The following is a 22,635-nucleotide window of genomic DNA, read 5'->3' on the forward strand; positions in this document are numbered from 1 at the left end:
TCTGGATTTGATATGTACATTTTTTTATCTGCCTGCTTTATCTTTTATGTTACTGAAATTAGAAATCAAATTAGATGAAGTGGAAAAACGTGATCTTATATCTAAAATGATAAGTAAATCTATTCCAATAATGTTGAAGGATTTCAATCCCTGATATTTATAACTAGGGACATGAATTTTGGGTAACACAAGTCTCTTACACAACATAAGGAGCCAGATAGTCTGCTGATGTAAATTGGCATAACTCCATTTATGCCAGCTCCATTGATATCAACTGAGGAACTGGCTCAATAATTTCCTAGACTAGATCAGACCAGTGGTCATCTAATAAAGTGTCCCTGTCTCAAGTAGCACTGGATAATTTAAAGAAAAGCATAAAATCTTCATCTGAAAATACCATACAATTTGAGATGCTGGGAATTTCTGACTCCAAACAATGATGTATTTACATCCAAGAACACAGGGATACTTACTTCTGACACTGTACCATTTATCTTATGCATATGAGATCTTAAAGTACTCATGCTGAATTTAAAATTGATTTCACCACTACCTGACACACAATGTAGACTTTCTAGTCACAGTATAAGAGAGAAACTATCATTCATAGTAAAAATTGATTAGCAAATAAAGAGCAAAGTGTCAGGGAATAATTACATTTGATGTTCTGTACAGCAGTCACACATATAAAACAAGTTTTTCAGAGGAATACATTGTTATAGAAGCTACTTGCATTACTTCTCTCCTTATCTTTTTACTTTTGTAGTAATGTTTTGACTCAATTTGGCTTATTGATTTAGTTGTGCTTTACTTGACCTTACAGATCAGTCTGTGTTCTTTTCAAGTGCCATTTGTATTGACTCTAGCATAAACCTATAACTTCTATAATTGGCTTATCAGTTCTTTGAGGCTGCTTTGTTTCTGATCAAGGTACCCTCACATCCACTGAGAATTTAAAATAGTTTTGTTGTCAAAACCAATTATACCAGGAGAGTTAAAACCAGCATTTCTTTTACACAGTCACTCTCCAAATGTACATGTTAACAAGCTGTGCTACACCAAGGTGCTTAGCTGGCAGCAGATGGTGTATGAACATTGTCAACTGTCTTGAACCCTGAAAACCCATGAGCACTTCAATTGAGGAGAGCTTTGAACATTAGAAGCCGCTTACAATTGCACAGCAAGTGACCCATTATTCTCAGAAGGAACTAGCTGTGCCATATTTAGTGACATTGTACCAAATATATCTTTAATAAAGGATTTTTTCTATTAAGATGACGCATGAATGGATACAACAGTGTCATTGGCATAGTTACTCTAATTTCACCCAATTCAACAATAGATTAGTGTATACCGCAGTAGTAATATAAAATACAATATAAATCAATTATGTTTATAAATGACATGTAAAGAAGTCAATATGCGGATACCTCAATCGAGAACAAAACAGCCTAAAAGAACTGTTAAACTTATTACATGGAAGTATATGCCAGAGCCACCAAAAATATAACCACCACCACATAAACCAAACTATAATAATCCACAAAATACATGTAGTAAATCAGATATTAAACAGCAAGCAAAAAATGGTCAACAGTGTCAATGGCAGCCTACACGGGATGTGAATTAACTAAGTTAATGCAATAGCTCACATACCCGGGATATCCCTGGTGTCTGGATAGGTTTTTAAATAACATTTTCAGTACAGCCTCCTCTCTCTCTCACCTTCTTAAACCCCACATCACCTCTTTCCAGTCTGTTAAAACACAGCTGTGGAAATCATCTTCCTCACTCATTGTTTTACTACAGCATTACTTATTATATCCTTTTTCTCTGCTTCAGTTGCCTATCTTTGTCAAAAAGATTTCCTCCAGTAAAGAGAGCCGATCACACACTCCCAAGTTACATTATGTTTGTGCTTGTTAGTAACATAATAAGCCCACACAATGAAAGTCACAACACTACACAGAATATCACCTCCCATTAATGTTAAAATGTTGCATGGAATTTTGTCCAGATCCAAATTTCATTAAAGTTAACAGAATTGTATGGCTGATCTTGGACACAATATGTTCAAGAGGAAACAGCTGATAGGAAATTATTAGTTTTCACATGAAGAACTGTTTCACACTAACAGCTACTAGACTGATCTGTGCACAGATCTCAGGTTTTGTAAGTAAAGAAAAAAGTACATCTTCAGGTTTGATGGCAAGTCTTGTTACTGTACCTCTAATAGCCAAGTATTCATGAATAGCTATAGAAGCTGGGCGGAGGAAGGACAAAGAACCATTGGATACAATCTGGTGAGATGACAGGCAAACTGTAATATTCTGGTTTTATTTATGTGTGCACACACACGTGTGATCATATTGCCCTCTAGGCTCAGATAGAGGATAAGGGGCCAACTACTGGCTATCCAGAGAGATCAGCTATAGACTCCGTTCAACACGGCTCAGACAATAGCATTACTATTCTGAACATTGCAATTGCTAAATAAGAACAAAGTTATCAATGCTAAAGAAATGGACCTACCATTGTTTAAAGCTGCTGGTACTACTTAATTCTTGTCTTTCCTTCCAGAAATGCCTCACTGGTGGAAACTGCACCAGAGATGCACTAAATATGTGCAACCCCCTCCTCTTGAGATAACATCCCTCCTCTCGGCTAGCACTACACCCCTTTGCAGCTGTGCTGGCTGTCATAGAGCCCATTACAGAGAGGAGATAGAGGTCAAGCTGAACTGCTGCAATCTTCCCTTTGAAGACTTTTGCTGCTGGGGACTCTGCATCCTACCAGTGTAATTCAAGGCTGAGACTAGCCTTAAATTACAAATCTTAGTAAGACAAAAACTTCTGAATTCTAAAGAGCCATCTTTTAGTTATGTTACCTTCCCAGTGAAAACCTCAAGTTGCCAATGTATCAGCCTGTAGAATTTAATTTCTATACTGCTGGCCACACAAAAATGTGTAGTTTTACTGATCTTTTTAACCATTCTTTAACAGAGCATGTGACTTTCTGTATCAGATTTTAGAGGTGCGAATTTTTCATTGTAGCACATTGTATTGCATGTGTAAAATCATATTCCTAAGAACAATTAAAGTAATCTATTAGTGCGGATCTGAACTGCCCACTTGCCCACTCACCTAAAAGGAGAAGAAATTTTGCCTCTGTGAGTACACAGAGTTGGGTCTGCGATTCTGGGGAGTATAGGGAGGAAAAGAGCAGAAGGGTCCATGCCCCATGGCTCACTCAATGAGAGGGAAAGTTCGGCGTAGGGATGCCTAGACACTTAGCTCTTTATGAGGCAAAGAGAAAAGCAGTTGTATCTGCTACATTTTTAAGAGGATGGGACAGAGAAGACAGAGAGCAAAGCAACCTCTGAGCCACTTTTCATAGGATATTGGGAGGCAGTGAGGATAAAAGTGGTTCCTGAGCTGCTGCTCCTTTAAGAAGGTGGACGGGCAGTAAGAAGCAGAGGGCTCAGGTGGACAAGAGGAAGCAGGAGGTTGGGATTCTGCAAATGCAATAAGGAGGCATCCAGCAAGAGAAAGATTTGCATGGTTCACATTATGAAACCCTCTTTCACACTCAAAAATGGATGCAGTTATGCATACATTTCCAAAGGTGCAATCATATTCTTAAGATCAATTAAAGTAGTCTAAAACTCAAGTTCTCAAAACTTGACTTATTCCTGCTCATTGCAGTGGTGAACCAAAGGTTTTGTCTTTTTCACAGTGCTCATACACCAGTAAAACACAGCCTAAGACATTTAATAAGGGGAAAGAGGTAACATGAAACCACAGTTAGCTTCTGAATTTGAAAAGACTCCCTATACACAAACAATTTTGGAAAATGCATTTTTAATATGTTTTATCTGTACTGATTAATGTCTCCCTTTTCACTCTACATTGCTCTGCTTTGTAAATAAAATTGGTAGAGCAGAATTAATTTTTGTTTGTTGATTTGTTTAGAGAAAAAGAAAGCACTTAGGCCTATATCCTCAAAGATATTTAGGTGCCCAACTCCCATTGATTTCAACAAGAGTTAGTTGCCTAAATTCCTTTATAGATTTGGGTTTTCATGCTTGGATTGAAGTGTTATAGTAACATTTGCAAACAGTAGGCCAAATTCTCAGGTGGAGCAAATTAGTGTAGGTCCATTGATTTCAACAGAGCTATTCTAGTTTGCATGGGCTGTTTAAAGTTCAATCCATAATGTCCAATCCCTAAAATCCACCTTAGAGTTGATTACTGATAGTAGCAGTTCAAGGTTGTCCAACTTGCTCTTGTTTGCATAAGTATCTTTATTTTTAATATAGTGGTATCTTTCCTTCAGCTGACTTGCTTCCTATCTTTGTGTAGGGTGGGGGGGAGGAAATATGCAGTGGACTGTAGTCCAAGTCAATTGCACATAGGTTTTAGAACACTGACGAAAAAAATCAGGTTGGGTTTTATCAAAAGCCTAGTGAAGTCAATGGAGTCTTTTAATTCACTTTGGATCAAACACATGGATTAGATGCCCATGTTTTAATGCCTATTCTGCAGAAATTAAATGGGTCAGATTCAGTCGTGGATATTAGCAGAATGTGCTCCAGTAATTTACATGGAATTGGCTTAGGACAGGACTATATTTTGCTCTGGATGATTTAGAATTTTATCCTTTTTGAAGCAGAGCACTCAGGAGGACAACTATTCACTGTCCTTAGTGCTGACGTGCAGACATGTACAATAGTTGCTGTGTTTTTCTCCCACAGATGCTAAATTTATGTCTCAATCAACATGACTTACTTAAGAGCCATCTCTTCAGGTAACATGACAGCTAACCCCAATCTTCATACTGAAAAGGTACAACTGAAACAGACACAACAATAAAACTAATGGTTCAACTCGATTCCTATTGCTCAGCCGCCATTTATCAAATAAATGGCCCACCAACTACCTAGAAAAAAGTAAGGTTATATATTGCTACACCTAACAGTAAGATATTTTATCCATCTAGCTCATTTAAAATCTATTAAAATATGAACTTCAGAGCATAATTTATAACCGCAATGATGCCTGATATATATCAGCCAGACAGTTCATTTTCACCTACCTTTTCAGCAGACTGTGCAGTGCCAAAAAATATTGGAATAAAGGCAAGCCATACTATACAGGTAGTATACATAGTGAATCCAATGGGTTTAGCTTCATTAAAATTCTCTGGGACACCCCGAGTCTTGATGGCATACACAGTACACGTAACCATTAGGAGAATGCTATACCCCAAAGAGCAAATGATTTGTAGATCCGTAATGTCACATTTGAGAACTCCTCTGGCTTGGTCAGGGTCCATAGTCTTCTGCTCATCATAATCTATGATGATATTGGGTGGGTCAACAGCAAACCAAATGAAAACCCCTAGAAGCTGAACAGATATTAAACTTGAAGTGATTGCCAGCTGTGATGTCGGGCTTATAAGCCGAGGTGCTGTCACTGACTTTTTGCCCTGTTCAAATATGCGGTAGATACGGTTTGTTTTCGTTAAAAGGGCTGCATAACTGATGCACATCCCCAAACCCAGGAAGATACGTCGGAAAGAGCACACCGCAACATCTGGTTTGGCAATCATCAGGAAAGTAATTATATAACAAAGAAATATTCCAGTCAACAGAACATAACTGAGTTCCCTTCCAGAAGCCCGGACAATTGGAGTGTCATTATATCTAATGAAGGTTGCCATTACAAAAATTGTGGCAATAATTCCAAGCATAGCCAAGAAAACTGGTATCACAGCCCATGGAGAGTGCCATTCCAATTTCACAATGGGTATAGGGCGGCATCCAGTGCGGTTCTCATTAGGGCGCTCGTTATATGAGCAGAGCAAACATGTCACCTCATCAGCTTGGTACTGGTATCCATCACAGAGCTCACAATGCCAACAGCATGGCATCCCTTTAACCATCTTCTTCCTTTCACCTGGTTTACAAGGCAGGCTGCAGACTGAAGACGGAATCTCATGTATTCCTTTACCCCATTGCATGTCATCAATCTGTGAAATGAGAAATGTGAAATTCAAAGAGGGTGGTTATTTGCATGTTACTGTCAGGCACTGCCAGGGAATTGAACTGAGTTGTTACTTGGCAAAAAAAAAAAAAAAACCCAAACAATCAAGCAAGCAACAAAAACACAGATGGATTCATGTGCTTTTGTGAGAATTGCAGATGTCAGCATTTTCACATAAAACTCTGTCTGCATGCTTGTAATTACTATTGTAATTTACTATTTTTATTATTAATGGACTCATTACAATATTCATATTATGGGAAAAATAATGGTCATTACAGAGCGATATGAGGAGCACAACACCTTCGGAAGGTATAGGAAGCCATTTTTAATGAAAATTCATAGGAACGTGGTAATGATTTAATGAAAGGCAGCAGCTACATATCTTAACTATATGACATGCATCGACAAGTTGGGGCTTGATTTCCGTTTCCTACTAAGACTAGAACACCAGACACATCCACTTCATGGAAATGCTGGCAATGATGATAACATTTTGAATGAGATGGAAGACATGTTCTTCATAAGGGAAGAGTGGAAATGGAACCAATGGGAATGTGGCAATCTCTTCAATTCCATCAAACCAATAAGAATCAGAAGCAAAAAGAGTCTGAGAAACATTTATCAGTGATAAAACACTAGATAATATCTAGCTAACACCTAACATTTAATTTAGTGACATTTTATTCTACATATGTGAGGCACCATGCATACTTCCAGGCACTAAAATAATAATAAAAAAAATTCTCAAATGAATGGAGATTTGTTTTCCTTACTTGCACTCTGTAGCCTTGTACTCTTCCATGTCTCCAGGCTGGTGAACAAAGGTTTCAAACACTAGACAAGATTAGAACCCTAGACCTCTTCAAAATATTCCAAAGCAGAACCAGAACCAACCATTTCATAGGTTCTGACAGATCTAATGTGAATTTATCAGGCCAGATTCTGATTTATGTTGCCATAGTGTAAATCCAGAGAAACTCCACTGTTTTCATTAGCTAGGAAAGAAATCTGGTTCCAAAGAAAAACTGGTCATTTGGATATAGATATGGAAATTATAAAAAAATAGATATGGATATTATAAAAATAGTATTCCTGCTAACATTGTATAGTTAATATCAAACACATCTATCTTTACTGCTTTTTCTACAAAACATGATATCAAAGATGAGGTTCATGACTTTAAAATTTTTATTACTGACCTTGGCACAAAAAGTGGGAGTGTGCTAATAAAATTTGGGATGATACAAAGTTGGGAGTTATTACCAATATGGAGGAGGACTGGACTATCACTCAAGAAGATCTGGACAACTTTGTAAACTGGAGAAATAGAAATGGGATGAAATGTAATAGTGTAAATTGAAAAGTCATGTATTTAGGGACTAGCAACAAGAATTTTTGCTATATGCTGGGGATATATCAGTTGAAAGTGACAGCGGAGGAGAAAGATCTGCATGTATTGATTGATCACAGGATGAAACTGTCAATGTGAGGCAGTTATGAAAAAGACTAATATAGTCCTAGGATGCATTAGGCAAAGTATTTCCAGTAGAGTTTGATAAGTTTTATTACCAGTTTTACAAGGCATTAAAAACCTTAACTAGATACAATGTGTAGTTCTGATCTCCCATGTTTAAGAAAGATTAATTTAAACTGGAACAGGTGTAGAGAAAGGCTAGTAGGATGATCTGATGAATCAAAAATCTACCTGATGAGAAGAGACTCAAAGAGCTTGGTTTCTTTAGCTAATCAAAAAAGGTTGTGGGGAGATATGATCATTCTCTATAAATACATTAGAGGAATAAATAGCAGGGAGGGGGGGGGGAGTTATTTGAGTTAAGCACCAATGGGGACACAAGAACAAATGGACATAAACTGATCATCAGTAAGTTTAGGCTTGAAATTAGATGAAAGTTTCTAACCATCAGAGGAGTGAAGCTCTGGAACAGTCTTCCAAGGGAGCAGAGGGGGGGAAAAACATAACTGTCTTCAAGACTGAGTTTGATAAATTTATAGTGGGGATTATATGATAAGACTGCCTAAAATGGCAGGTAGCCAATCTGTGATGTCTAGCAGCAAATATCTCCAACGGCAGGTAACAGAACACTAGATGGGGAGGACTGAGTTACTACAGAGAATTCTTTCCCAGGGTAAATAGTGTAAATGGAGTATTCTCTGTAACGAAGTCTTTCAATCATGATTTGAGGACTTCAATAACTAAGCCAGACACCAGATTAAGGGTCAATGTGCAGGCGGTCAGACTTGATGATCATGATGGTCCCTTCTGTCCTTAAAGTCTATGAGTCAGTTTTTGTGACTCTTAACTGAAGGATTAGGTCACACTTTCCTAATTTAATTCAAAATCAGTCCTGACAACTTCATTTCATATATTAAAAAATAAATAAAAGCCACATGCTGCTCCAAATGTTTAATCTTCTTGCTATGTTACCAAGAGACACTGCTGAGAATGTTATAAAAATAATCCCACAATAACAGATATTCTAAAGGTCTGGCACTGCATTAGAAAATGCATTAATCTTCAATATACACAATTCATACTAGGGAAAAAAAGACGCACAAGTTCTTCTTTCATGCTCTAATGAATTAAAGGTGCATAATTTATAGAAGCCAAAGGGATATTGACTCCAGTAGCTTAAATGAATAAATATAATTATTTAATTATAATGATAAAGGCAATGAGGTCTCTCTGAATAAGCAGGGCATTAGGCACCAGGAACTCCAGAGTTCTAAATCCCACTTCTGCCACTGATTCATCAGATCAGCTGAGGTAAATCACTTTAATTCTTTGGGCCCGATTGCAAGGTAATGTAAGTGATGGTGTAAATTACATAAATTAGAGTCAAGTTGTGCATAGGGCTCACCACTTTATACGCTGAGGGGGCAGAATGAATTGTTGCAGCAGGAAAAGGAACCAAGAGGAAAGTATAAGAAGTTGAAATGGGACAAAATTATTAACTCTACAAGTCACATAAAAGCCAAGACCCCATAGAAAACAGAACCTAAAAGAGCAATGAAGAGATGATAAAGAGATGTGGTCTGTATTATCCTTCACATAGTTATACACCCATTTGTTTGTACTATAACCTTTTTATAGGTAAGTATACCGAGAAGGAGAGATCTTAACCTAATTTATTTAACGTTGCAAAATAAGAAAGTTGTGCAACAGAGTTTAGGAGTACCGATTCCCATCTTCCCTGCTATAACTACCATAGAGAGTATCCTTGATCTCATATTTCTATTGTGAAATAATCTGCAGGAGTTGAAGGAGTTGCACTAATTTTCTGTGTGCCCGAAACTCAAGGAACCAAAGATTGGAATCCTTAATGCATTATCATACTTTTCTTCAGTTATAAGCTTATAATAGGTGAATTTCCATATTCTCAAAAATATCCCATAGCACAACCTGATATTTGGGACAGTCTAAAGGTATCTCATTTTATGCAGGTACTGTGTGTAAAGAGAGAAACAGATGATCAGGCAAAATTATAGAAAGTCCTTTTTTTGTCAACTGGGAATATACCATGATAACTCTATATCATTGGCCTCATCAAGATTTGCTATTGTTCTGTTGCTTCTGGCTAGAAAATTAATAATGAAAAACTGCCTGTCAAATAAACCACTTGGCACAGAAGTCTGGCATAGTGAGATTACCCATTTTATTCTAACTAGAGACACTTTCCCCACAAAGAAATGAAAATATTTGTGACATTTTTGTCTTTATAAGAAGTTGTTGGTTTATAATATCATAAAGAAACTGAAACAACAACAAAATCTTTGTCTATATAGCAGGTATTGGCTATATATTAGGTCTTAGGCATTTCTCAGGTTATCACCTTCTTTTCTAAGATGGCAAATTATGTCTAGATTTATTATTAATTATTATTATTATTATTATTTATTCTCTGTTGAATGCCATTTAGGTTTTAAAATCCTGAATCTGAAAGAGAATTTTGTTGCCACAGTAATTTCCATTTGTCAAATCATATTTGATTACTGCTTGCACTTATGTTGTATACAAAATGGGTATCTCTTGTTATGGCAAACTTCTAATTTTTTTTATTCATTGCAAATAGGGACCTACCCACTGAGAGTTATGCTGAGTTAACAATTGCAGGATTAGATCCATATTAGTCTGATAAAATGATGGACAAAAATTTTGGCACACAATTTCTGCATAGGACTCTTCAGTAAAAATGTAGTAGTATTATGTTAAAATTATCATAGGCTAATGTTGGACTAGCAAACCAAGGAGTCGGCTGATATTAGCCTCAGGTAAAATGCAGCCTTTTCAAACTAGTTTACCTAAAATATGTGCTTCTGAGAGTTTTTTAAAGAGATGAACTGAAATGCTATTTAAATAATCAAATTGGTTGAGAACCTAAACAGTCAACACTACTCAAGGACATTTACAATTTACAAATGGACAGCCTTTTTAAAAAACAAAATATTTTTCAACTCTGTTCTGCCTTCACATACCCGACATAAGCAATACTCAAGATTTTGCTTCTCCTGTTTCAGTTAATAACACTGTTAAAGCCAAAAGCAGCATAAACAATGCAGGGGTGTTAGATGTTAGTGAGTGCATCTCGGCTATTATTGGAGAAACTCCAAATCTGTGTCTTGGCCAGAAAAAAAAAGCTTCTCATTTCACTGTTATAAAGCAATGCATTTATTTCATTCACTTGCCCATCCATTGGGGTCCCTGATTCAGGGAACCTCCAAAGTGAGAGATTATGTGACCAGCACCCTGTCATTCCTGCCAATTGAGTGCCTAAAAGTATCTCTCTCTCAACCATATTCATACAGAAGAGATTAACATTTTGTGGAAGCAATGCGGCCTAGACAATAGAGCAGTGGACTGGGACTCAGGAGACCTGGATTCTCCTTCTGGATCTGCAACTGGCCTGTTGGATGACGTTCCGCAAGTCATTTCTCCTTTCCCTACCTCTGCTTCCTGATCTGTAAAAAGGGGATCATAATCTTTTATAAAGTGCTTTGAAATCAATAAATGAGAACTACTATATAAGTGTAGATATTTTATTATCAGTACCCACTCTTCCTGTAACCAAAAAGTGATCCTATCACAGTGCAAGTCTCTTTTTCTATATATAATTAACAGGACACTAGCTTCAGCCATAACAAATGTTGAAAACTATAATTTCAATTAATATTAAAGAGTAATAACTTTTTTATATCATGGCCTCCATTTTTAGACATGTAGATTAATAAGGAAATAATACAAAACAGGATTTAAGGATATATATTTCCATATAAGATTGACACTATGACTGGGCTGCTTGCAATAATTGTTGTTGGGACTTGATAACCCAGGATGTCCTTTCCAGTCCTATGTGACTATATATATAAATATAAAAATGATATACAATAAAACTATTATATCTAGAGGGACCTGAGTCAGGGATCTTGCACCTTGAGTTATGCAGCTAACCCTCATACCAAAATCCTGGATCCTAATACCTCCACATTTTGGGAGGATTCAAAATCTAGAGTGGATCTGAATTTTGTACCTGGGGCATATCTTTAGTTTCTTGTATGACTAAAAAATTCACCTACTACACAATTATCATCCTATTAAGTTGTGCATATCCAGTGTCTTTATTTGCAGACTAATGCCATTATATTTAATGTGGGTAAACTAACTATGTGACAACTGAAAGAAAATGGGGTCAGATGTGTAACATCCAATTTAACTAACCAAAAATTAGAGGATGAACCCAGTATAACTCAGCCATTTTCTGCACTGTTGCCATAATATAAGTAGAAAGAAATAGGTATGAGGATAGAAAATCACAGAGCAGCAGAGATGAGAAAATACATACTGCCGTTGAGAAGAAGATCCCTTTATCTCTTTCATGAATCCATTTCTCACTAATGCCTCTGGGTACTGCAAAACTCTGACCACCTAACACAAAAAAGGTATTTGATGGCATATGTCATACTTAAAGCACTGTACTGTAGAAAGGGGGCGTGTCTTGTGTGTGCGCTTATGAGGGTGCATGTGTTTTCAAAGTGACAGGGTGCCTATACTTGTTGTACAAAGATGGAGCTGATTCCTCTGTATCAAAGACTCACTGTTTATAATTCAAAGGCATTGCTCCAATAATCCCTGCCTTGATTCAGATGCTTACAATGGGGAGAAAATTGTTTTGGTTGAAATCAGAAGGGCACCAGATGTTCCTATAACACTTTGTTCTAGAAACACCTGGTACAAGTTCTTTAGCACTTGTTACTGTGGTTTTACATCACCTCTTGGTCTTATTTCAACAGCTCATCTGGCAGGGAGAAAAAAAAGAGACAATCCTTGATGGAGTCAAAAGCAATGTCACTGATTCTCCAAGGAACACAGAAACAATACACTTTTCACCCTGCTTCCCAGACGTGAACACATACACATGTACACACATTCATATGATTAATAAGGGAGTGAGTAGGACTGAATAGCATAATACATAGGGAGTAAGGGAGGCACTTCCATGTGTTTTATTTATATGTATTTATGTGTGTATATATTATATATATATAAGAATGTGGCATAGATCCATGTGGCATGATGAAAGCAAGTCAAGAAAGAGACAATCTTACTGAACCAGACTCCTCTTTACCCTGAAGTCAGGGTAAAGAGGAATCTGGTGCAGGAAGATTGTCTCTTTCTTGAATCACATTCATCATTAAAATAGTGGGAGGAATTTACATCTTTCTTTGCTAATAAAAATTGCCCTATTCAAGACAGTTTTTCTCCCACCAGAAAGACAAGAAGCAAAGAAATAAATCCTCTATCCTGGCTGGATTTGGCTGGCTTTCATCCCTTGATGAAGAACGTGCTTGAGGGAAACCAATACTACCCATCTGCGTGTAGGAACTTTGCTTGTAATGGTTTGTGTAGGCCAGTGGGGAAGGCACTACAATGAAATACCACTGCCTTCCTATTCACTCAGCAGAAATCTGTGAATATTTGGACTCTGTTCCAGATATAGACCTAGATTTGCAGAAAAGCATGCCTATTTCTTGTGAATAATTACTATGATGCATGCAAATTTGACATTTAATTACAAGCACGTTTGCAGGTGTTACAGCATAGACACCCGTCTGAAAATCTGAATCACAATCTCTTGATGATTATTTCCAATTCATCTATCCCCTCAGTCCTGAACCTTCCTTTCAATGTCAGAGTGATTGAGAAAAGTCTATTCTAAACATGTCCAGAGGCATCTAGAGAGAGCCTTGTAGTTTATTTTCAGGTCCTATAAGGCATGGATATGGTGTTGGTGTGTTTGATGGATGACCTCAGAGTAATAATCTATTACTTACATACTGATAATATAAGATTTCCTAATTACTTTGGACACTGTAAGTCAGGAAGTAATACTGATTTCACCATGCAGATAGGATTGTTCTAAGCCATTATTTTGGGGTAGGTACTATTCAGTGCCTTTTATCTGCACCAACTTCACTTTTTCCCGCACGCAGAGTTCTCACATGGGTTGGTTTTATTTCCATTTTACTGTGTATGCAAAGTTAGATGGAATGGACTGGAGTATGAGGAGTACTATTGATAACTGTTACCTTTATTACCACAGTCACAAAAATACTTTGTATATGTGTACAGCCTCAAATGCAGTGTGATAGGCAAAGTGATTCCCAGTCATTATCTGTTGAAAACCACCTTAACCAGGATGGACTGGCAGGGCTTTCACCTGTGTTCCTTTGCATCATGCTCTGACACAGTTTCCATTGACATTTTCCATCCCTTTTCCTTTCCTGTTTATTCTGTCTTTGTTCTTTTGTAGCTTTGTTTACATGTTTTTGCTAAGTCTTTTCTCCCTTCCATGTGGTAACCCTATTTCGCCCTCCCCTGACAAGCTGCTTGTGGTGGGGGGCATCCTTTGGTGCCACTCAAAATTGAAGTGTTATGGGAGCGGAGAAAAGAAACTCAGGCTGATAGGCTGTTTCCTGAGCCTTCAGCTCTGTATGTCTGAGCTACTCCTTGCCCTAAGTTTCTGTAAAGGAAGATCTACACTGCGGTGGCATGCAGAGCACAGACACTGCATGCCCAGCTTGCACGTTTATAAACAGTAGTGTAGATGGTAAGGTACTGCTTAGGTCAGCAGAGTAGAGTAGAGTGCCCTACACACCTGAACCATAGGGTATATACCCTACATAGTTGTCTATACACCTAAGCAGTGCCTCCCAAATCTACACAGCTATTTTTAACAGTGGAGGGTCCCGGCTGCCAACCCGCTGCTGGAGTCTTTCCCTGCTGCAGTGAAAGACTCCAGTCGTGGGGAAAGGCTCTGGAAGTGGGATGCAGCAGGGAAAAGCCCCGTGTAGCTACATACCACAGTGAGTGTGGACACAGCCTGCCTTTCACTGAAGCCAGTAGCTACATGTACCCTACAAAGTGTCATCAGTGTAGACAAGTGCAGACAAGGTCTAAGAGGCTGTACGCAGGGCTTTCTCTGAAGAATTTCTGGAAACCTGAAATGCAGAAGCACTCCTGCTTACCGATGCTTCTTGCAGAACACACATTATACCTGTACTCTCTACTAGTTGCGAGTTCATTTTCTGGGTGCAATTCAAGATGCTGATTTTAATAAATAAGGCTGCAAATTGGTTTGGGCCCTAGCAACTTGAAAGATTGCCTCAAGCTAGCACTCATATAGCTTTTGATGAAAGGCCAAAACTGAAGCACAGAGAGATTAAATGGCTTGCCCAGAGTCACACAGGAAATGTGTGACCAGGCTGGGAATTGAAGTCTGATCTCAAGTCCCAATGCAGGGCCTTAACCACAAGACCATACTTCCTCATAAATTATTTTCCCTACAGTACAGACAAGTACATTTTGGTTCTGGGTTATCTCTAATTCATACTCCCATTCTCCCTGAACTTCTGCCCATCCCCTATTTCAGAAATGTTCAAAGTTAAGAACTATTTAATCAATTTCCAATATATCTTCTAATTATGCTCGCTGTAGAACATTCACAAGAAATTGTCCATTTTAATGAATAAAACAACTGTTACTATAAACATTTAAACATTACTTTTTCCTCAATATGAACATATCTATAATAAGACACTTGTACCAAACAAAACTGTTTCACACAATGTTTGATCAACATAAAAATCAGTACAGAAATAATTATATTGGTGTTAAGTAATATACTCTGCTAGAAAAATTAATCCATAACACGTAAAGTAGTTAGCAACTATGCCAGGATTTTTATAGACATATTAGAAAATAATTGTTGAGGATTGTTCTCAGCTTTATTACTACCTTACAAATTGATATCAGACTCCAGTTACTAAGTCAGCAGTTCAAACAGTTTTTGTATATTCAGCCTTAGAGATAATAATATTTCCATGATTTAACTCCTAGGGCTTAGCCATTAATGTCTCCTAATTAGTTTCTACATCCTGGTATTTAAAATGATAATGGTTTTAAGTTAAGAATATGTCAATAATACACAGTCAATATAAGTACTGCAATATCTGAATTAAACTTCTTTTTATGAAATAGATCCCAACAACAAGACAAACCAACATACCAGATAAAGATGCAAATCTGCACTCGTAACTTCCCTATGCACTGCAACTAAAAGGCTTTGGGGTTTTTTGGTTACTATTTTATATTAATGTCAACGACTGCATGGGATTAACTGAAAGTACAAGTTGTTCTCCCTAATTTTGAATCCCTTTAATATATACATCTTAAAAAATCAGCTTTAAAATATTTAAGCTGCTTTTTAAAAATATAATACTCTTAGATGATATTATAGCACTGGAGAGAGGACCGTCCCATATAACTATTCCCGCTAGTGTTTTGAATCAGTCTTTACATTAAAAGAACAAATAATTTCCACTTACATCAGAAATATATATTAGCTCTCCATATGGGCTGCAGTACGATAAAATCCAAGTTTACCAGCAGGGTAACAAAACCAGACACTTATGGTGGCAGGTTTTTCTTCAGTCCTTTATTGTGCTCCACTCTTCTTGCTCTGTTCTTGTGAACAGGCTGGTACTAGAGTTCTGCACCCCAGAAATGGCCATTGTCAAAACCCTGATTGATGATGATGCAGCCAGACAGAGGTGGACTGTTGATTTGAGAGGTATGCTAGGATTTCCACCTTTAAGCTGTGTTCTTCTTAGCCCTATATAGATGGCTGGGGGAGCAAAGAGCCTTCTTCACACTTTATGCACTCACACAAGGGCCATGACTAATCATCGTCCTATGCCAAGGGGACACAAGGATGCTTCCTCCATAAACCCCTTGGATGCACAATCCCAAAATTAGGTAGGAGGCAGGGACCAGTTTGTGCCAACTGGCAGAGGGCACAGGGATACACAAGGTTTACAGGAATCCCCTGGATCTGGTAGATACATACTAGTCCACCAAATAATGTAATTTAAGGTCTCTAGGAAAAGCCTGTGTGTCACAGGTCATCATAATCATTGTGAGATATATATATGGAAAAATGTGTGAGCATATATATGCTGAAAAGTACATTATCTAGGTCTGTGAGTTAAGGCAGGTTAGCAAACGGTGATCCACATAGTCCTGCCGGGCCGAGGGAAGAGACACTTATCTGGCTGGTCATGTGAATATTGAGTATTGTATAGTTCACAAAGGACAGCCATTTACAGCATGAGCAAAATGCTATTCCATAGGCTGCTGGAAATGCAAGAACAAAACCAAAACCAGCAGAAGTTATCCAGTTTACAAGTAAAGAGTCAAACTTTGGAACTCTATCTGGGGTGCAGATGAACCCCCAGTTATCCTTCACTTAAAAAGAAAACTGACAGTAGGTTTGCTTCATGAAAAAAAGGGAACTGAGCCAGGCTTGGCTGAAAATGCTGGAAAGGACTTTGGGTGAGATAAACTTCTTTAGGCAGGAGGATAAATTGTTAGTTGGATTTAGGCCATAAAAAGCATGTTATGATTTTGGTTTCTATGTAACCCTTTGTTTCCAATATTTCTGTTTGCTATCATATGAATCTCTCACTCTTTATTAAATAAACTTATACTTGGTTTCTCCATAAACAAATCTAAGTTCTATGTTTTAAGTGGAGCTGTGTTCTAAAGCAAACTAGTAACTGTTCTGCATAGTCCTTTGTACATTCTGCGAGTATCCAGTGGATAAGGGGCTGGACACCACAGGGGGATACTTGGAGGACTTGGGGGGATTGGAATGTGTCTATTGCTATAGCCTGCATGAGGGACAGCAGAGCCCGCATGCACTGAAAGAGGAGTGCTTGTTTTGCACATGGCTGGGAGCGTTAGGGAGATAGCCTCTGGCAGGCACAGAAAAAGATCCCTCACAGAAAGGTCAAGTGGTAGCAAGATGCCTCACAACCCCAGGGAGTGTCACACAGGGTCCATGGCCCAAGCTTCCTTCTACATCAGTGACAAATAACTAACCAGGGATGAGGAACCAATTTTAGACTTTGCATCCTATACCAAGACAAGAGGTGAATCGTGTTCACTCCCGTGTCTCTCCTATAGCATAGTCCCTTCTACAGCTTCTATGAGGTCAGGACATTTCGTACCAGCATTCTGGCTAAATACCATAATCTAGCCCTTAGTGATGTAGGACAAAATCATGGTGTCATGTCAGGAGCCTGTATCAAGGCACTTGTGCCTTCATGATGCCAAGTCCGCATTTGATGATGCTGCAAACTGAAACATGCAGCAAGTAATGCGTCCCAACAGAGCATAACATCCTGTTAAAGGCTTTATGGCTTCAATATGCAGAAAAAAATGCATTAATATTTAACTATTTCACTCTACCTCAAATTATACCCTATTTCTTAAGTAGGATTGACAAGGATAGTCTCAGTACACTGGGCTTCAATGGAGTTAGTGTAACTGAGAGCCAGGGTCTAACCTACATAATACATCTATATGCTTCTAAAACCAGGCACAACGGAATGAGTTAGGGATGTAACTGTGCCCTTATCTCTTATTTTCTTGCTGCTTTTTGTTTTAAATCAGAAGTCTAAATGTGGCGACTTTCAAAATACCCTTAGAATACCGAGAGTATGACACATTAACTAATGCTTCTCAAGCAACAGAAACAAGATACAGCATCTAAACTGATCACCAGTTCCTGTAAGAACATTTCTGTGTTAAGACAAAATGATTTCTAGAATTCCAGTGGACACCAAATACAGCTCTAGGCACTGCTATTATATTCCAAAAGAGTATTGATTATACCATTAGAAATCCGATCATGAATTCTGCAATTGACTGCTGGATTTTCTTTCACAGTGTCTTTTTCTATTTTGAATGTGCTCTGAAGGAACAATTTATCTCCCTTGATTTCCAGAGAAACTTTAATGTTATGGCCAGGATTTTTTTTTGTTAGCCAGCATGTCTATTCTTGTTTAATGAAAGCATTACTACTTCACAATCCTTCTTATTTACTGTGCTTGAGCTGTGGATCTTGTCTGACACCTTTTTTCTCCCCGCTCTGTTGCCAGCCTTTATGGATGGACCTTTCATGCCCTTTGTGTGATTGCATAGAGTTTCCCTGACATCTCTGTTATATCACATGAGATTCAGACAGATAGCAGCTTATTACTGATTTGCATTCCACCTGACTCAAGAGGTGACAGAATATTGGACTAGGTGAATCTAGCTCATAGAAAGTCCATCAAGTCAATTCAAAAGGGAGGAACTTGGGTGAAGACCAAAAAGATCTCGGAGGTCTGTCTTTCCTTTGCAGTAGCAATGGTTTGAGTTCTTCCTGGAAGATGCACCCAACAATTAGTGATGGGAAACTGCATCTTCACCACTGGAACCCTCACTTGTGGAGCTCCACAAGTCTCAGTTCTCTCCATGGTCCTTTTCAACACCACTGGGCGAACTGGTCAGATTATATGGACTCTAGTGTCAGCAATATGCAGATGATACACAGCTTTAATTATCCTTCATCACACACGACCACAGCACTACAGTAGAACCTCAAAGATACGAACCCCTCGGGAATGGAGGTTGTTCATAACTCTGAAATGTTCTTAATTCTGAACAAGACATTATGGTACAGTACTCTGCAGTCAGTGTCTTCCAGCTGCGGCTGGAAGAGATCTCTGCAAGGGTAGCACCGGGCAGCACTGCCTGGTTTGCAAGCAGCTTCCTGACCTATTCCTGTTTCTTGCCTTTGGGCTGACCTGGGGGGTCCTGCCCCGCACCCTTGGCACTACAAGCCCCATCCCTTAGCCGCCTCTCCCCAGGGCTCACCCTGCTCTGTGCACTGCCTGCTGCGCTCCAGAGGCACCAGCCCACTGCCAGCACTCCTCCCTCCCCTGTCTCTTGCATTCCCAGGGGTGCTGGCAGGAGCCAGGAGTGCAGTCATGGGCAAAGCGTGGGCCGCATGGGTGCACAGGCTGTAGCTCTTTAAAACTCCTCCATACCGCAGCTGAGTTCCACTCTATCTCCAGGTCAGGCTTTGGCTGCAACCTTCAGTTCCTTGCAGCTCCCTGTGGCAGCTTTCTTTCCTGGGCTCTGGAGAGGGGTGTGTGAAAACAGCTTCCCCCTCCCGGTGGGGTGGGAGGGAGTGAAAGCGCCCTTGGTTTACAAGAAACAGCGCAGACCCCAGACTGTTTCTGCTCTGCATGCTGACCTTTAAGATGCAATACAGGCACAGTGTAGTATTTGCTTTCTTTTTTTTCCCCATCCACTGCTGCCTGATTGCTTACTTCCACTTTCACATGGTGTTCGGTTGATCGGTCAGTTCGTAACTCTGGTGTTTGTATCTTTGAGGTTCTACTGTACAAGCAAGATAGCCAAGTGCTTGAATGAGATCAGCTCTTCGATGAAGAACAGTTGGCTAAAGCTGACTTGAGCAAAATATAGGTGATTCTGGTGGGCAGAGTAAAGTATTCTGAAGAGCTTGCAGATACAGTGCAGGCTCTGTTGACTGAAGATAAACATCAACAATTGGTCAATTCACTCTGTAGTCTCAGAGACCCTTGGATTTCTCACTGACACTAAGTTGTCACATAACAGCATCCATGAGTAATGATTTCTACCATCCCTGCTTGGCTAGGAAACTCTGTCCCATTCTGGAGGATGAAGACCTAGCCTCAGTAATTCATGCCTTTGTCATCGCGCAGCTGGAATTAATCAATGTGATATCCCTGGATATGAAGTCAGCACTTAGGAAACTCCAATTAGTACAGAACTCCTCAGCAACATAGGCAACTGCAAGCATACCATAACCCACTCTCTACACTGACTTCCCATGGAATTTCAAATCACATTCAAGGTCTCACCACCAGAGGAGAAATGGTGACAAGAAATCCTGTCAATATTCTATAATGCTCAACCCCTCATACTCGGAACCTGAAATTTCATATACTCACTACTAGGCCATATATGAGCAAAGTAGTATGCCCTGAACGGTTTCCAGGATCAGGCTCCATATCCTTAGCTGATCCTAGAATTACAGCATCTCCAATACTTTGGAGTCACTAAAAGTTTCTTTAGGTGAAACTATCTATTATTTGTATTGTAGTAGTGCCTAGGAGACCTGTTCATGGACCAAGACCCCACTGTACTACGGCTGTTCAAACACAGAAAAAGAAAGATGGTCCTTGCCCCAAAGAAATTACACAGATTTAGGACCTGATTTTCCACTGGCTCACAGCTGGAGTTGCCATTCACATTTGTGCAAAGTGGGTGTAGAAGTCTACCAAATCAGAAGAGTGGCATTTTAAAACCACTTTGCACAGGTGTAAGTGATGGCGTGTTGTATGAGTCAGTAAATAATCTGGCCCTTAGTTCCTCTAATGTTCTTTACATCCCTCATGCTGTAGCATCATCATTTCAAAGTGCAAGTTGTCCTTATAACAGTCCATTGTAAATTGTGCTGGAGCTAAAATGCAGGCAAACATTAGGCATTATTTATTGTCCTCTTTTCATCCATCAGTACCTTTTCTGTTTTGAAATACATTACAAAAACAACATTCACTAAAGACTTCACACACACTTTTGTCACTCACTCCAGAATTTTGTATTCAGTACTCCCTGGTTTTATTGTTATGTCACGTTTCGACTTAGTTAATTGCTTTGTTTGGTCAAGATACAAACATCTTTCTGTGATTTCTTCCCCTAGACAATGCTGCTTTGTATGTAATACAATCATGTAATATTGTAATAATAATTGTAAAAGAAATGTAATAATCATACATTTTATGTATATTTGTGGGAAATTCTACCTCTTTGGGAATGACAGAAATATTTCTTTAGCAGGTTGTTTGAAATAAAATGTTAGCCATTTGAAGGGGCTCAGGGGGTTGAATTTTTCCATCAACCTAGCTACCAGCTCTTGGGGAAGTGGATTACCTGCTGTGATGGAAGAACCCCCCATTCCCACTGTCACTGCAGTAAGTGTCTACCCTGAAGTTCTTTAGGAGTTGCAGCATCATTGCGCCACTGTTGTGGTTTAAGTGTAGACATAGACTAAATATCACCTTTATTTCTACATTGTAACTTTCCCCTAGTGATCTTTCTTACTTTATGGGAAGTTCTTGACTAAAAGCTTCATTTAAGTATTTTTTCTTTGTCTGCTAGAGCTGTGTTAATAATTGATTTTTTCAGTTTGCTGGCTGAACACCCTCCTCCAAATATAAATGTTTGGGGTTGACCAAAATGTTTTGTTTTTGGGGGGAGGGGTTTTGAGGGAAGTGGGGGTTACCTCTTTTAAAAATTATATTTATGCAAACTTCAAAAGGAAATGTTTCAAGACAAAAAAATTAAATGTTTTCACTTTTTGGCTAATAAAAATATTTGTCCCAAAAGTTTCATCCAGCGCTGTTCTCTGCTTGTTACCCGTTTTTCTGCTTTAATTTTTGTCATCATTGTCCACTACTTAGCTATTGTAACAGCTAAAGGCAGTTTAGATGCACTGAGCGTTTCTAATAATGCCCTTAACGAGATCCAAAGGGCTATTAATTCTACATTCAAGCCAACACATTTTTAGTGTGCTGTACTCAGAAAAGTGCTTCATCTGTAATTTCTGAGAAAAAGCTTATTATCATAAATTTGTATTGATGCATTGTAAACCTGTAGATTAATTATTAAAATGCTATTAAGCCTGACTATAACTTTGTGTTTTATTTTCAAGACTGGGAGTGGGTGGAAAGCATACCATGGCTTTCTGTTACCCTCCTCCATCCTCAGATTAGTTTACTGTGTTGTTTTTAATATTTTAAATTATTAAAACATGACAATATTCCATGTGAATTCAAATCAAAATGATGAAGCATATATTTTCCAGAACAACAACAACAAGAAGAAGCCACTATGTTAAAACTGAGTGAAGGTTGAGAATACATATCAGGTAGTTAAGGCAAAAACATTCCAAGGGTGTTGTAATTATCCCAAAACTAAGCATTACAAAACCAGAACATTTAGAGTTAAAATTAGACCTAAAAGAAATCTAAATCCATTAACATATGTCAGGTATGGAAACGAACCGTTAAGGCCTCCAAACAACCTAAAGGCTGCCCTGTTATGATGCCATGCAATAACATTGCAATCACCATTTCA

General features: G+C 38.5%; 1 protein-coding gene across 2 annotated transcripts in view; it reads right to left on the reverse strand.

Moving 5' to 3' along the window:
* GRM7 (glutamate metabotropic receptor 7) overlaps positions 1 to 22,635 on the reverse strand; it is a 428,551-nt gene that overhangs the window by 68,284 nt on the left and 337,632 nt on the right. For both annotated transcript variants that reach the window (XM_067544398.1, XM_067544399.1), the window contains exon 8: positions 5,095 to 6,030. In XM_067544398.1, coding sequence (XP_067400499.1) covers positions 5,095 to 6,030 — 936 coding nt within the window. The remainder of the gene's footprint in view (positions 1 to 5,094; positions 6,031 to 22,635) is intronic.

The sequence above is a fragment of the Emydura macquarii genome, unplaced genomic scaffold (assembly GCF_026122565.2).
Source record: "Emydura macquarii macquarii isolate MOO-44397 ecotype Brisbane River unplaced genomic scaffold, CSIRO-AGI_Emac_v2 contig_968, whole genome shotgun sequence".
NCBI classification, from domain to species: domain Eukaryota; kingdom Metazoa; phylum Chordata; order Testudines; family Chelidae; genus Emydura; species Emydura macquarii.